Here is a 16,309-nt window from a genome sequence, read left to right on the forward strand (position 1 = left end):
CTCCATAATTAAAGGAAGATTATATTATACATAATATATATATAGGATCCTATATTATATATAGGATATACCATCTTCAGGACCTATTTCCTCTCCTGGTGGGAGGAGACACTGCAAAAACATTCAAACATTCAAACATTCAAAAGGACAGTAGGGGATTGTTGTCGAAAGCAGCGTGGCTGGCCCAGGGAGTTCCTAACTCCAGCTCTTCCTGAAGACAGCAAAGACAATGGGCTTCTGCCTTCAATATCCAGTATACAGTGGCAGAATTACACTTCTAGATGTCTAGGACAAGTGTATGGAGCTGTACTGTGGATTTCCAGTTCACTGGACACTGCTTTACAGACATGGTACACATAGGCTGCTGCAGGCATGTCAGCTTCTCTCCCACAGCTGGGACTTAGCAGCACTGCTGCTGTCACCTGGCCAATTTTTGTAGAGGACACCAGAAAAAGGCAGCTAAGAAAGTGATTGGATAAACAGCAGGGTGTTCACAAGAAATATTAAGCCACCCTTTGCAAACAAAATAATGCTTGCATTTTATACTTCTCACTGTTCTTCTCTTTAAGACTGTAAGTGCACTGGGGTATCCCTGCCTATTCCTCAGAATTTGACTAGGGCCTTATTAAGTGAAGGCCTAATATTAGCTTGTCCCTTGGCACTGCAGCAATAAGCAGAAGAAAATAATATCCACATTAGACAGCCACTATAGCTTTGGATGCAAAGAGAGTAAAATGGATGCACCTGTTCATAAATAGAGAAATGTTTCCTTTGATTATAGGTTTCCTCCTTGCTCATTATAAAAATTTGTCAATTATTCCTGCCTATAGGTACAGCAAGATTACTCATCACCAAGTTAACAGCAATGCACTCCAAAATTGCTTCTGTAATTCAGGTTTAAAGTCACTAGAGCAGCACAAGTCAGAAGGATCAAATGAGAAGGAGGGGATGCTGAATATAGGAAAATACTGTATGCAAATTGTGATAATTCATGACTGAGTCACAAAAAATATGAATTCAAAATCTGTCATGATTTAAGCATTTAAGAATACAATGCTATGCATTTATGTAATGACTTTCATCAGAGGATCTCAAAATGCTTAGGAGGCACTGAGATGAATGCATGATGATGTCAGTCTTGAAGGATGGCTCTAGGTGCATTTCTTTTCAAATCAGTAGCTAGTGGCTCCCAGGGATTTCCAACTCAACAGACTAATACTTGATGGTCTGGGAGAAGAGAAAGGGCTGACAAAGATGAATCTGATAACTCCTTTAGTCCTCAGATGGGTTCAGGCTCTGTTGATCCTTACAGATGCATTTTTAATATCCTTTAAAATATCCAGTGATAGAGCAATTAAAAATATATCTAGCCTCTTTCTTCTCTCTGATTATACCACAGTGTCTTCATGTAAGCAGCAAACAAATATATTGCAATAAGCAACAGGAAAATACATTGCATACAATAATTCCCCAAATTTTCTCACTAGCCAAGAATTCTTCGTACCAGCAAAACCATGATGTGGCTCATCACTCATCACAATAAAGAAAGCACTGGAATTTTTTTAGCACATTCCTTCATCTGTTTTCAGTAGGCTGAGCAGAATGGAAATTTGAAGTGAGAGAGAGCACACCTCAGGCTGTGTGGAACAAAGTGTGGGCACTCATGTTAGGAGCCATAGAGATGGAAACCTAAATCAGTCTCTTCCTGGGACCTCCTGAGAGCTCTCTCACTGTTTGGTGAGTCAAAGAAGACTGCAAGATAAAGAATACTCCAAGGTGTAAGTGCTTCAGCTGGAGGAACTATGGACTGCCAGACCCTACTGAGAGTTCTCTTCCTAGTGCATATATTTGTTAAGATGAAAAGGGAAAGGAAGAGATCAAGGATTTGGATGTTTCCAAAAAGACAGAACACTAATTTTAGAAACATGAAGATAATAATTGGGATTTTATTATTAGGATATATTTTCTTTTTTAGAATGCAATAAGATCTAAATCCACTGACTGATTTAATGCAAAAAAGGAGTGTTGAAACTGCTGATACTTGCCTGCTGATGTTGGTGGCCTTAGTAAGAGACGTCCCCACATTTTGCATAAGATTCTGCCAGGGAAGCAATTTGGCATTTCAGTGACAACTTGTGACATAAAAGAAGTTACAAGCAGGGTAATCTCTGTTTGATTTCATCAAAACATCCATAGCACAGGCTCAAGGTAAAGTATTTCAGAATTTATACCTTTTTCTTAGAATTGTTGCCTAAACATGTTGTTGCCCGTCTCTTATGTCTAGCTGAGAAAATTCTTTGCACTGTGTACATCTCCAGGTCTACCCCTGCAGAGTGCTGCTGATGCCTTCTGACCCTACAAAATACTTAGAGGGACAGCAGAACCCCACAGGCACAGCCTGGTAGGACTGCTTTAGGAACACATGGTTGCTGCAAGAGATATGAAAACATACTTCGCCGTACCTCAGTGTTGGAAATGTTTTATGATGCAGATTTATGAACTTTCACAGCAGCATTTATCTATGTTCTCCAAAGGCTAAGCCAGGATTAGTGCAGTTGTCAGTGCTGTTAGACCCCTGTGGCTGTCTTCTGCACAGGGAAGGTAACGTGGTCTGTCAGGCAGTCCCTCTGGCACCCAGTCTAAGCCACAAGGAGCCAAGCTCCCAGCTACTGCCCTAATCTAACAAAATCCTAGCAATATCTCACTGAACATTAACCTACAACCTACTGTCAGCAGGCAGATCCCAGGGTATCTTCTGCATACCAGAAAGCATAGCCATCACTTCAGGTATTTTTCTTCTCCTTCTTCAGATATTACAGAGCACACAGGATCTAAGAAATTGCAGCAGTGGCCAACTGGATTGGTGTACCTCAAGATGACTTCAGACACAGGTAATGCAAAAGATTTAGAAGGATTTAACAAGCTGTAAAAGTCTAGAAACCACTGACAAATCACTGACAAATTTTCCTTTCCATCTGCAAATAGAACCACAGTTTACTGACAGAAGGCTACAAACGTGTTGGACAGTTCTGAATTAATATATAAAACAAACTCCTGTATTACATATTGCTGGAAGAACTGGGACCTTCTACCAGTAACACCACTGGGGCCTGCCAGTGTTTGTCCCAGAGCAGGGTTTGGTGCCCAGCACCCAGGCTGCTGAAGGAAAGTCTCCCCACTGACCCCAGTGCTCTACGACAGCAGCGGAGGTCGGTGGTGAGCTGGTGTTGTCTTTGTGATAGTCCCCCACTAGCTGGGACTGACAAGCGATCAATAGCTCTTGTTGTGAGACAGATGGATCCATTATAATCCGACCTGCTCAGTCTGGCTCTTAACCCTTGACCTTAGCTGATGTAAAATATTCACCAAAAATCTCTGCGAGACATCGGCACAACCTCATATTTCTTTCCCTGCCATTAACAAATGTCACATATTTGTCAGCAGCACAGATTATCTCATCCACCTCGCCCCAGTGTATGCCACATTTGTTGAATGTGTTGTTAAAGAAACAATAGAATGGCTTTTTACCAAAATCCACTGCTGTGGAATTTATGAGTAAGTGAAGAAAAACAAAAATAAAGTTGGGGTGTGTTTCTACTAGTATTTTCTTACAACACTTAATAACACATTTGTGATTTCCTCCCAGCACCCCCCACATCTTGGAACCCAGATATGAACCCAGATGGTCTGTGTGCTTGCAGTTACACAGACAGGCTGGACAGCCCACACCTGAGATCTGCAGACTGACAGCTTTCTAAAATCTAGTTCCTAATTTTTCAGACTAGGTATCATATCAACTAAAGGAGATAAAAAGTGATAGAGAGGGGAAAGAAAGAGAAAACAGTGTTCTGTGAAACTGATCATTTTTCATGCATTTTTTAATGGAACATTGTCAAATATCCAGACCTGCACACAGTAGTTTTAGTCACATATTTTCACTAGGCATAGCAACTCTCAGACTTGTAGTTAGTTTAAAGCAGTATTCTGATGCTTGGGATTGATTAAACTGGCAACCAAAATTAGATCAGTCGGACCAAATATGTGCAGGTTTCTCCTTGAAGGGTGAGTTAAAAAAAAAGAAGCAATACTGACAATTTTGTATTAGAAGCAGTGACTCTCCATCCTTGCCCTTCATCTGGAACTACTTAGACTCTCATACATTTACTCAGCCCTGTCCTTGCCAAAGAGTCCTAGAGTAAATGTGAAGGAAATGCTTTCTTACCATCTTTAACACATTCAAATAACAATTACTTAATCTTTGAGACCAGAGCAGCAATATATAATGAGTGAAAAAGTGATATAGCACTTAAGTGATTGCTGCAACCTGCAGTTCACTCAGCATGTAGAGATTTCATTCTAAAGTCACAAGTGATTGAAAATGTAATATATGCAAAGAGTAAGTAATGTGTTGTGTGAACAATTGATAAAGCTGAAAAAAGGACATTATTTGGGGCATACAATCTCTTCCTTACATCTCGAATTTTTTCTGAACAGTTTAATAACTAATCCCATACATTTTACCTTTATATTTATAAACAAAGAGCAAGGATACTGCTGACAAAATGTATTTTTGAAGAGAACAAAATGTGAGAAACTACTGCAAGTTAGTAAGCAGGAGGCCTGTTTATTACTGAAAGCAGCATCTCAGAGCCAGAAAACTGAAAATACAAGAACAGGCTTGTATGAGGTATAGCCACACCTTTTTTGACCATGAATAAAAATCTACCATGTCCTGTAATTTCAGGTGAGGGAACACAAGCTAAAGGTTGCATAAAACTTTCCATGTTGGTCCTATTCACTCCTCACCTAAACTGACATGGAAATATTGATTTTGTTTACAGTATTCCTGACCTATAGCAAGGAAAAGGAGGCACACTGCCATTGTTTTCCAGATGCAGTGCAATAGCCTGAATTTATCCGAGAGAAAACTTTAAGAGCACTTATTGAAATTTAGTTACTTATGAAACTTAAAACTCATTTCCAAAATGATAATATCATGAAAATCAAAGAATTATTTGTTATCCAAATGTATTCTACATATCCTCAAAGTTCAGAATCTTTTCCCACAAGCTGGAAATATTGAACAATAGAATAATTGAATCTTCCAAAAATCAAATCTGTTATTTGTATGGTTCTCAGTTTTATTAAATAATTGGGATCATCAAGAAGAATTCTCTCCCCTCCCTGGGAAGAGATTATGGTATTTGAAGAAATGCAATTTCCTTCACTGTTTCTGTTGCTGTGACCTTTATTAATCCCTGATCTTCTAAAAATATCCCAATAAATTGTGAATTGCTAGGTAGAAACTTGAAATCCAAAACGAGTAAATTTTCTTTCCATGTGTTGAAAGCACTGATTTAGATATATGGAGTAATAAAAATATCTTTTTAAAATAGCAGCAAAAATATTTTCAGTGCAAGCAAAAGGGATGCTGCACATTTACCTGCTTGCTGATGTTTTATTAGACTCAAACCCAAAAATTAATCTGGGACAGACCATGCCAGGCTAAAGAAGACTTTAAAAAGTCAGTGCTAAAATGTTTTCTAGCATATTTATGTTTTCTAGCATTTCACCAGGTTGCACACTCGAGTTGACTTGCATCCAGAAATGTCATTAGTGAAACAAAGCTTAAGTGGATTCTTTCTAGGCCTGACTGACCACAGAGTCTGAGGAGAGGTTGCCTTTGCTTCCTCTGCTACTGTCTTCAGCTAAAACCCCTCTGATGTCTTCAAAGACATAGGGATAAAATTTGCCTAAAGTCAGACTGGGGAATATCTATTGATTTTAATAAAGTTTTGATAAGTCAACATCAAAGAGAACCTTCTCCTGTCCTCTCTGAACATTTTAATTTATGTTGTAAACTCCACCAATATTGACAAAATAAATAGCCTCTTAAAGGCTATTATGGCTACTTAGATTAAAGAAATACAATAATATTTTTTAGTACAGCTAATCAGTGTTGCAATCCTTACTAATGTTTCTGGAGTAGTTGCTGCATCGGAGTGTTAATCACGATTTCTCTTGTTTAAAAAATAAAAACATGAAGCAAACAAGATATTCTTCCTTGGTAATCAGATCAAAGATGAAAGGCAAAATGATCAATGGTCATCATTCCATTGAGTATTAATATTTGACTTAGATTTTTCAAGAAACCACTTGAATCACTTGAATGATGTTGTTTGTGTAGTCTTTTTTCTGGAAACAAAAAAAAAAAAAAAAAAAAAAAAAGAGAGAGAAGACCCTTTTAAAATAGTTTAAGTTATTATTTTGAGCTGTAACACTTATAAATCACTTTTCATCTCCAGAGCCCTGAACCAGAGCATGGACCTTTGTTGACCACACCAGCAAAGGATCTGGTACTGTTCCATGTTTCTGTGATGAGCTAAACATTTTGGAGGACAGAACCTTGTTACTGTCTTTCCCACCAAACAACAGCAAGAATTTCAGGTAGCTGGATCTCATTGTGCTGCTTTGACAGGCAGGGAATCTGGTACAGGTAATTTTTAAACATGTCCAAGGTAGCAGAGGAAGTTGGCAGTAGTGGGATTATACCCCAGGAAATCCTGTTTCTGGTTCTGGGATGGTAGCCCTAGCCATTATCCTTCTCCACACTTCAGTAGTGTGACTGCTGCAGACGAATCATCGTGTTCTTCCACCTACCAGTCCTGGTGCTACAAAACACTTCATGCGTTATTAAGCAAAACATATTCCAAGCCTGTCATTGATTCAGGGCCTACAGTCTTGCAAGCATTATATCATTTATCTTCCTTATAAGTGGAAAAAGTTTCCGTACTCTATTTTCTCTCCACAGGAACTACAGAGAAGCTGAAGTAATTAATGAAAAGTACTGGTGTCATGTGGACAAGAGCAGGGCACACATTCAGCCCTTTCTGCAGCCATTCAGACTAATGGGAAATAAGCTTCTGTGTGGACCATATGACTGGGTCCAGAGGCTGGATTTAATATATTTGCAGCCCAATCATTTTCCCAAGTGAACTGTCAATTACCAGTGTGAGACAGAAAAGATGCTGATTACCTGGGCCAAACTCTGCTCTTGTTTGTGTCAGAACAATATCCCTGATTGCGCTTGCTTCCGTGCAACTGTGGGTTGAGTTTGGCTCTGTCTCCTCAGTTCCCTGGGTTGTCTGTGAACCACAGGAACAGCACTTTGAGACAGTTACTTGGGCAATCGCTAATGGCAGGAAAATCCACAGTTCTTCAGACATTAAGGCATTGTAAATACTGAAAGAAAATAAATCTGTGTTGTATTTTTTTGGCATACAATGCCTAAAGCCTTATCTCTCATTCTGTCAGGAACCAAGAACTCTGTATACAGATGGTGCAATTTATTATGTTCTGTACTGTGACCAAGTGCTGAAATACCTTCAGGAAATCACCAGAAAGCCTGAAAAGCTTTGCTTGTCTCTTGTGACTCCAGCTCACTAAAACTATAATTGAATGAGCACAATATATTAAGCCCTGCGTATTACACAGTAGGCTTACAGAAAAGGACGCCATCTTTTTCATCATCATTACAGAAGATATCTTTGCTATACAATTACTGTTTATACCCAAGATCATAACATCCCTGCCTCTCTGAATTCTCCTCTTATAAAACCACAAGACAGGGATTTACAAATAGATGCCTAGGTTCAACAACTCCACCTCAAATCAGGTGTAACACCATTAAATTCCAGTGTGATGTTCTCATTTGTAAAATGCTGCCGGGCCTGATAGTCCTGACATTTAAAACAGTGCCTGTCGGGGCTGAAATGAATGGACATGAAATGAACGTAACGGTGGTATGAAAAAAGAATTTTATCTGTGTATCAGTTCAGAGGTTAATGTATTTCCATTCCTGCTTCTCTGAGCAGATTTTTATGAAACTGATGATTAAACTTGACTCAGTGAGAGCAAGAAATACAAAGAGAAACTAAAGTCAATATCCTCAAACTCATTCATCTCTTAGTATGAAATGTAAACCTTCAAACTGGCATTTTGTTCATACCCATGTGCTTTACTGCATTTAAAACATTGAAAACAAGATCCCTGTGCCATGGACCCAACAACAAAGGCTTTATGGTCATCTTGATACCCGCAAGACCCAACTTTCAGCAATAGCCACCATTCTCAAAACAGCTGCTTTGCTTTTAGTGCTTCAGTGGAAGCAAAACCATCTTCATCCTTGATTTTCTACTGTTTCCTTCCCGTGGGGAAGCCGGACTGTGGTGCTTTGATATTGGGGGGTGGTCTATCCACTTCCCCTCCTGCGCTGTTACACATTTCCGCGTGTTTTGTTGGAACACAGAACCACAAATGCCATGAAGCGCCTTCCCTATTACATCCCAGAGACACCGGGCCGACCCACCCCATGTCCCGCCCGTCACAGGACAAACCCTTGCATCACTCATGAGAGAAGGGGTGAACACCGACAGCCACCGACCCCAAAGCCTCCTGGCCGCAGTGGGGATGGGCTCCTGCAGGGCGGGGGTGCCGCTGCATCCGCGCTTGGGGCCGGTGCCGCTGGCGGCTGCGGGGCGGGCGCGGCGCTGCCGCTCCGCGGCTCCCGAGCCGCCCGGGCCGCCCCGCCGGGCTCAGCGCAGGGCGGCTGCCGCCGGGAGGGGCCCGGGCGGGGAGGGAGAGACGAGGGGAGCCGTGCGCGGAAGGGACTGCCTCGATGGGCTTGAAAAATCACTGCAGCGGCGGCGGCGGGCTGGTGGGAGATGCAATGCCCGGGCTGCGCGGCCGCGCCGCTCTCCCCGCCTCGCCCCTCCGGCTCCGGCCCCGGCCCCGGCCCTGTCTCTTTTTTTCCGCGCCTGGCTCCAAACTTTTCCCGCTCCCCTCCCGTGTGTGCGGGAGCCCCGAGCTCAGCGGTGAGCGCCGGCTGGGAAGCCCCCGGCACGGAGAGGCTGCCGGCGGCGACAGCCGGAGCATCCCAGGGAGGGGAAGCCGGCGGGGCGGAGAGGGAGGCGGGGGGTGGAGGCGCGTCTCCCTGCTGAAGGAGCCGGGACTTGCAGGGTTCTGGGTTTTCCCGACCACTCTTTCCCCTCCCCACCCGCCCATCTCCCTGCCTCCCTCCCCCCCCCCCCCCTCCTCCTTCCCTCCCGCCTTCCCTCCCTCCCCTCCAGAATTAAAGTTGGGACAGTCGCGCTCCGGGGATGGGTGCGAGCCAACGCCTCTGCTGCCGGCTCGCTCTGCTCCCTCCCCAGGTCGCCCGGAGCCCGCGCCCCCGCCCGCCCGCCCAGGAGGGATGCTGCTCCGGCAGCTGCTGGGGCTGCTCCGCTGCTGCTGGCCCTCCCTGCTGCTGCACTGTGCCCTCCACCCGCTCTGGGGGTCCCTCCAGGTAGGGCCGGCCGAGCCCGCTCGCAGCCGCGGGGCGCGGCGGGGCCGGGGCGGGGGAAAGCGGGGGCGCGGGCAGAGCCCCTCGGGCACCCCCGGCTCTGCGGGGAGGGAAGGAGGCCGTGGCGGGGCGGTGGTCGCGCAGGCGGCCCCGAAGCCGGGAGAGCTGCCGCTGTGGCCGGCGAGGGCCCCCCTGGCCGGGTGTGCGGGACGGGCGGCCGGTGCCCGCTCGGAGCGCTGAACTCGGCCCGAGTGCTCGCTCCCGGCAGGATGGAGTTGACTTTCTTCGGCGCGCCGGCGGTCGGAGGGCTGGGAGGCGCGTTTCGCTGTAGGTGGCAAGATGCACGGGAAGAGGCAGCGGCGGAGCGGAGCCCCGGCGGTCGTGCCTTGCCGTGGGTTTTCGGGATTGCTTGCGAATGAATTGGGGGTTCTCTGGGTAAAAGGCTGAATCAGCTTTTACCAACTACGACGCCGTGGTGTTGCATGACCTTGATTGTAATGTGGGTGGGCAGCAAGAGAGACTGGGAGACATTGGTGTACAGTGAGGGAGAGCGCCCATCCAGTTTGGAGAATCAGAACGGCAGCAAAGCTCATCTCAAATGCGTCACTTCGATATTTTAAAGTTTATTTATAATATAAGTCTTCAGAGAAGTGATTGATGAGCCAGCCAAGTGCCGTTCAAGAACAAACTAATTACACTTTCTTTCTTGGAAAAACAAAGTGGAGACTCCACATCTTTTACTCCCTGATCTAAACTTAGTGACTCCCAAGAGATTAGAGAGATGTTGTTTGTTTTAGCATCTTGTCTCTTGCCATGAATGACAAAGAGGATTTGTGCTCCTTGTGGATTAAAATTAACAGAAATAAAACAAAAACAACATTTAAACCAATGTCCTGTCATAAATATTTCTGCCAGAGCTACCTTCCTGCTGTCCTACTCAAGTATTTAGGTAGCCAATCTTAAACTATAACTGAATTTCTCACGGAAACATAGTTGGGTGAAAAGAGATGCCTCCTGCAACCTCTCCCCTATCAGTCAATTGAGCAGAGGAAAAAAACCTCATATAAACATCCTTCTGGGAAATTACTCACATGATCTGAAGCAATTTTTTTAAAAACAATTACATTTATAAAAATTGAAACAGGCTCTGAGAAATAAAAAAGCCAAGGAGCTCACCAGCCTTTCCTTGCAATAATTTGGAATTTGGATTAATGACCCATTCATCAACTGTGCTTGTGCTATTGCTTGCTGTTCTATGGAAGAACAGTCAGCCTACTCATACTCAAGCTTTTTTTCCCGTTTTCCCAAAACTGGGCTCCCATCAGCAGGTTCCAATAGGAAGGGCAGGTATGGAATGCTCACTGGCATGCCAGCCTTCCATCCTTCCTGTGACTGAAATTCCTTCATGGTTGAACCCGTCCCATGATTCTCTTCCCCATGTTGAGTCATAATCCTTGCTCTTATCTTCAGTCTCACAAGCCATTCTCTCCTTGACTAATTCTGTAATGTTGCTCCCCTGCCCCTGCTCCATCTATAGCAGCAGGCATGTTTTCTCACATCCCCCAGCCCCTCTGCACGCATTTGTCCCCTCAATGACTTAGTGTGCCATAGCCTTCCCTCCCACCTCAGCAATTCCTCCTAAGGCCCTGCCTTGAGATACTTAACAGATTCAGTCAGATGCTAATCAAAGGAGAAACATTTATCTTACTAAAAACAAAACCAAAACAAAACCCACAATATTTTCTTATTAGCATGGTTGCCAGTTCCGTGACACAAGGGAAGGGATGATTCTGTCAGAGGCTTTTGACATAATTTGAAAAAGAGCAAAAAGGGTCAAGATAAATAGCAGGGACTCGTTTTATTTTCTGGTTTTGTAAACATGTATCTGGATTAACTGATGTGAATTGCACAGAGCTGTCCTGGGATTTATGCAGCAGTGTTGAGATCTCATCTCATCTCTGTAGACTGCTTCCAAGAGACAAAGCTGTTGCTACATCAGCAGGCTTTTAGAGGTCTCTGTGCCTTCAGTCAACTGCACTTCTCTGTTAAAGCTTTCCTCCTTTTACCTGATTAAAAAAAGTCACAAGAAGGCCACCCTCCAGGGACTGTATTAATCCTCTTTTCCCATCCCACTCTGTAGAACATGCTTGTGAACTGCTGCAACCCCATGGGACTCTACTGAAATACTAAACAGTTCTGACCACATGCAGATTTATTCTTCCATGGTATGCAAAACAGGACTAGGATCACTGTTTCTAAAAGAAATCTTGGATTAAAAAGAAAGATTCCACAGGCACAAACTTCAGAGACAGAGGCTGCAAAAGGAAACCACCAGTTACCACTTTCTTTTTGTTCTTCTCTGGACATTTGTGGATCAGATTTTCATTTCCATGAGTATTTTAAAACATTTGTCCTTTTTGCAAAACATGTTCGCATCAAATGCACAAATCCATAAAGTCAACTCTACATATTTACAGAGCTAGGAAAAAAATGCATCAGCTTGAAGTCCAGGCAGCATATGCCTGGACTGGCCAACTGCTCAGTGTGTTAAGCAAGCCTCGTGCCAAACAAGCAACCAAGTTTCAGATAGGCCAAGAAAATGTGTTCATGGCACCTCCAGCAGCTGGAGGAATGGCTGGAAGAGCCCTGTGGATCTGTCTCCGAAGGTGATCCCTCATCAAGGTAACCTCTGTGCCACAAACTGCCTGGCAGCCTGGTGGGCTTACAGTTACCCCTCCCAAAGGTCTTCCAAAGCCATTCTGGGGCTATGGAAGAGTCTGCCAGAGCAAATAAGCAGTGAAGTTTGAGGCCAGATTCATTTAGGTGACCTGGCCATAGAAAGGTGTGGCTCTTTCAAAATGCTTTTCGTTTCCTGCCACATACTCTAAAGGCAGCTTACCTTGAATTGCAGGCAGTAAGAAAGAAACAATGGAGTATTATTTCATCATCTCCTGCCAGAGCAAGATTGTTCCCTAAAGCATATTTTCTAGTGATTTTTTTCTGCTTACCTTTAGAAGACGCAAGTAATAGCCTTCATTTCTTTCATAAGAAGACTAATAGACATCAACAAGGGGATTTTTTTTCCTTGAAAAGGAGCCAAATGCTTTCCTTTTTTTCCTGATTCTGTCTTGCTACTGTTATCTGCTGCTTTATATTACTGTTACTGTTCTGTCCTCTTGCTGCAGTCCTTGGCTATTTCTCTCCTCCCCGAGGCCTTCAACTTCAATTTGGGTCTTTCCTTTTCTTGGCGGATTTCAGCTAACTTAAAATATCTTTGTTTTTAAAACAAAGCCTTTAAGATAAACCCATCAAACCCATCAAGGTAATATTTATGTTCCTACTTCTATCTTCTAACAACCACACATTTCACTCAGTGACAGGAGAAGGGAAACAAATAGGTGATAAAGCCCATGCTTTTAAATGTCAGTTCTTTCCCGACTATTTAAAAATGATCATGGGAAATTGTTATAGAGTTTCAGGCTAAAGTATTGAGATGCAAAGTAACTTTTCGGTTTTTTTTTTACTTTCCTTTTTTTTTTATTTTCCTGAAATAATATTTTTAAAGTAGACAGGAGCAGGAGCAGCAAGTGACTGGCCATGATAGTGTTACTCTTGTCTGCAAAGTAATTGAGAAAAATTATCTACTATTTTCTGAGAACACTCTTATTACCAGCCTAAGGGAGAAGAGCCTCCAGGGATTTAAAAGCAGGCAATAACTCTAAAAAAAGACAGAGCAATCCTTTGGTTCTGGTTGATATTAAGTTAGAGCAATAAGTCAATGTAGCTTTGCCATACCAGCACTATCTTCATATGCAAAGCTGTTTCTGATCTGCAAGGGAAGATGGCTCCAAGTCTGTTCAATGTTATTTTTCCCTGTGTCCATCTTCTCCCATCACACTGCCCCCTGCAAGACCATAGTGAGCTCTCAGGATCCAATAATGGAGGGCCCAGGATGTAGCTAGGAGTTAATAGCTGCTTCCTAGTTAGCTGCCAACGCCACTGGAGAGGTGTGGGCCCAGCTCCTTCTGTCAGCAAGGTAAATCTTGTCACACCTGTTGAACAAGGAGGTACCCCAGGTATGCCCCCAACACTTCTCTCACAGGGCTCATCTTGGGAGCGTGCCTGGAACCCCAAGCCCTGATGTGAGCGGTGTTGGAAGAGCAGCATGGAGGATATTCAGCTGCCTGGGATCACTTACTTTAAAAACAAATAAACCTTCTTAGCAGACAGATTTATTACTAGTCATGAGGGATTACGCAGCCAAGTCACTTTGATTCATTAGAGTGTTCAGGGAGTTTGTGTAAGTTCCTGGAAGCTGTCTGGGATGATCTTTAACCATCCTCTTACTGTTACCTGATGGTGAAGGGGAAAGTTGGAAAGCGCTTGTGCTGAATTTGTTTTTCCCTATGTTTGGTAATAGATTTAGACAAGCTGTTTAAAAAACTGAGCCTTATGCTGTGCTGAGCCGTCCTTCCAACTTAGCTACACGTAGCCTTTTCTTTTCTTTCCTTCCTCCCTATAATATTTAATCAACAAAGCCCTACCTCCATTTCCCCGAGGCCAGAGCAATGCGTCTTTCTGCATTTAGAAACCGCCTACGCATGTGAACACGTCCTTTGTGCAGTGATGTTGTTTTAATTAGCCACATCTCTCTTTTTGGCCAGAAATATAGAAAACGACTGTGTGCAGCTTTCCTGCAGGGCAGTGCAGCCCCGTGGTGCTCAGCTGTGGGTAGTGGAAGAGGCACACTGGCCATGCTGGAAGACAGGGTTGAAAGGGGAGAGGAGACAGACTGTGTGTCTGGAGCTGGCAGGGGGAGGGAAGAAAACTTGGGCAGGAGAGAGAAGTGGGGAGAAGCCAACCCTGGGTGACCCTGCCAGAGAGGCAGAAGAAGCCTGCCTAAAACAGATCAGAAAGCATGGCATGAGACAGCTTCCTTGTAATGACTGACGTGTTTGCTGATTAAAGAAGATGATGCTAATTAAAGTAGATGATGTTAAAGTCACAACTATTAGGACAATAACCTGCCTGAGACCAAACTTTACAAGAAAATATGTTAGCATAACTGTCCTAGCTTCAGCAGGACACAAGTCTGTCCCAGGTGGTTTCCTAATACTTACATTCAAAGTACTTGTTAGATAACATGCTTATTAATCTTTTAGGCTTTGCTTTGTCTCTTCGAAATTGTATCCTGTATAAGTCATTCAAAAAGAGCTGGCTTAGAGACTTCTGAAGTTAACACCTCTCAGAAGCTTCTGTGATGCTCAGCAAATTTCCTTTTCATTGATGACTGACTCCATTTTGTAGCATTATTTTTTACTGAATTTTACTGAATATACCTTGAATCCCTAGTTATGTAAATAAGACTATGATAAGAAAAATATGCTGTTAATAAACAGTGTTTGTTGTGACTGAATATATAGTATACCAGTACTGGTTCAATCACTGCCCATGGCCAAGTGGTGCTTATGCTTGGGTTCTGCAATGCCTCATATTCACCTTTATTATTAACCAACATTGCATCTCACAGGAGGCTACACTGTGGCATTTCTGCTTAAACCATATTATTGCTGTGGTCCACAGATGATTAAATTCTGGTAGCCTCCCCTCTTTGCAGGAATTGAGACACCCTGAGAAATGCTCTCTGAACTTCCAAGTGAGGCTGGCAAAGCAGAGAAGGGATGTCCTCTGGCTCTCAGTTCTGCCATAAGGAAAAGGAACATAATCCTGACCCTAACTGTCTTGTAATTTTTATTAGCTCTCTTTGGCTTGCAGCAATGACCCTGTGAATAATGCATGCTGCTAGATGGCTCTCCTAAGGAAAGAAGGCTTATGCAATCGTATTGTCTGCCACTGCCTGCCTTCTCCTTACCCCATAATAACTCAGAAACCAGCTGCCAAATTTGACAGAGGGAAAGAATTCTTGAATATACTGTGTTAAATAAAAAAATACTAAAAATGGGGACCATGTAGGGAAGGGACATCTTAGGAACTTTAGCTCAGTTCTCACTACAGGTCTGAGGTGCCACTCAGGTACTCAAGTCTAAAAACCACATTCATAAGTTTTCATTGTTCTGCTGCTCATGCAATGACTTGTTTCTTCACAGGTCACTCAGGGTGAGCCCCAGAAGTCATGCTCCAAGCCTGTAGCAGAGAAATTTTCAGAGAGCTGCCAGGAAATTTGCCAGTGCAGGCCACCTCCACTGTTACCACCGCCTCCTCCACCTCCGCCACCCCCGAGGTTGCTAGCAGTGCCAAGTAAGTAGCTCCTGATACTGTTGTGGTGTGCTGCAGGAGGGCAAAGAGATGGGGACCCCTGGACAGACAGGAGAAAGGGCACAGCTAGCTCATTTGTCATTTTCCACTTAGCAAATGGAAGAAGAAATATTTTCAGTAGAGATGGAGATCTGTTTTCTGATCTAATGAATAATGCTTGGCTTTTGGAGGAAAGCCAGAGAAATTCCCTCCTTTTATTGTGTTCTATATGATTCCCCAGTTTTAAATGATTCCCTAATCCCCTAGCCCTGGGAAATGCTTTCCTACAGAGACATAGTGCTGTGCTGCCCCTTGAGTGGCATGACCCCCTTTTTTGCCAGGTGTGCAGCTTGAAGGTCTGGGTGCCCCAAGGCAAATTAATTTATAAGCAGACAAAAATCCAAACACTCTGTCTAGACCATTCAGTACGTTTGACTGTTGTCAAGACACTGGAGCACTACAGTTTACCATAGCAGTGACTCAGGCTCACTGGTTTTAAATTGCTTACAACTGTTACAAAAATAGGAGGCATGTCAGGAGTCAATGGCAAGGGAGCAGTTTTCCCACTAATGCACATACAGCGTAAGACTCATCTCTTTCTCTTCATACAAAGCAGAGCTCCCAAGCCTTACCCAGTGCACCCAAGCTCCTCCTTATTTCCAGCCATACATCCCCATGCCCAGCACACCTGGTGTCTTCAGCTCCTGCTGACTA

At 43.7% G+C, this 16,309-nt stretch overlaps 1 protein-coding gene across 3 annotated transcripts in view; it reads left to right on the forward strand.

Annotated features, from left to right (window-relative positions):
• The first annotated feature begins 9,250 nt into the window (after window positions 1-9,250).
• The window catches only part of PRIMA1 (proline rich membrane anchor 1), a 48,679-nt gene continuing 41,620 nt past the window's right edge, over window positions 9,251-16,309 (forward strand). For all 3 annotated transcript variants that reach the window (XR_002466406.2, XM_021541306.3, XM_077783978.1), the window contains exons 1-2: window positions 9,251-9,343; window positions 15,448-15,598. Coding sequence is in view for 2 of the 3 variants with exons in the window: in XM_021541306.3 (XP_021396981.1) it covers window positions 9,251-9,343; window positions 15,448-15,598 (244 nt within the window). In the remaining variant the exon portion in view is untranslated. The remainder of the gene's footprint in view (window positions 9,344-15,447; window positions 15,599-16,309) is intronic.

Source organism: Lonchura striata, chromosome 6 (genome assembly GCF_046129695.1).
Source record: "Lonchura striata isolate bLonStr1 chromosome 6, bLonStr1.mat, whole genome shotgun sequence".
Taxonomy (NCBI): Eukaryota; Metazoa; Chordata; class Aves; order Passeriformes; family Estrildidae; genus Lonchura; species Lonchura striata.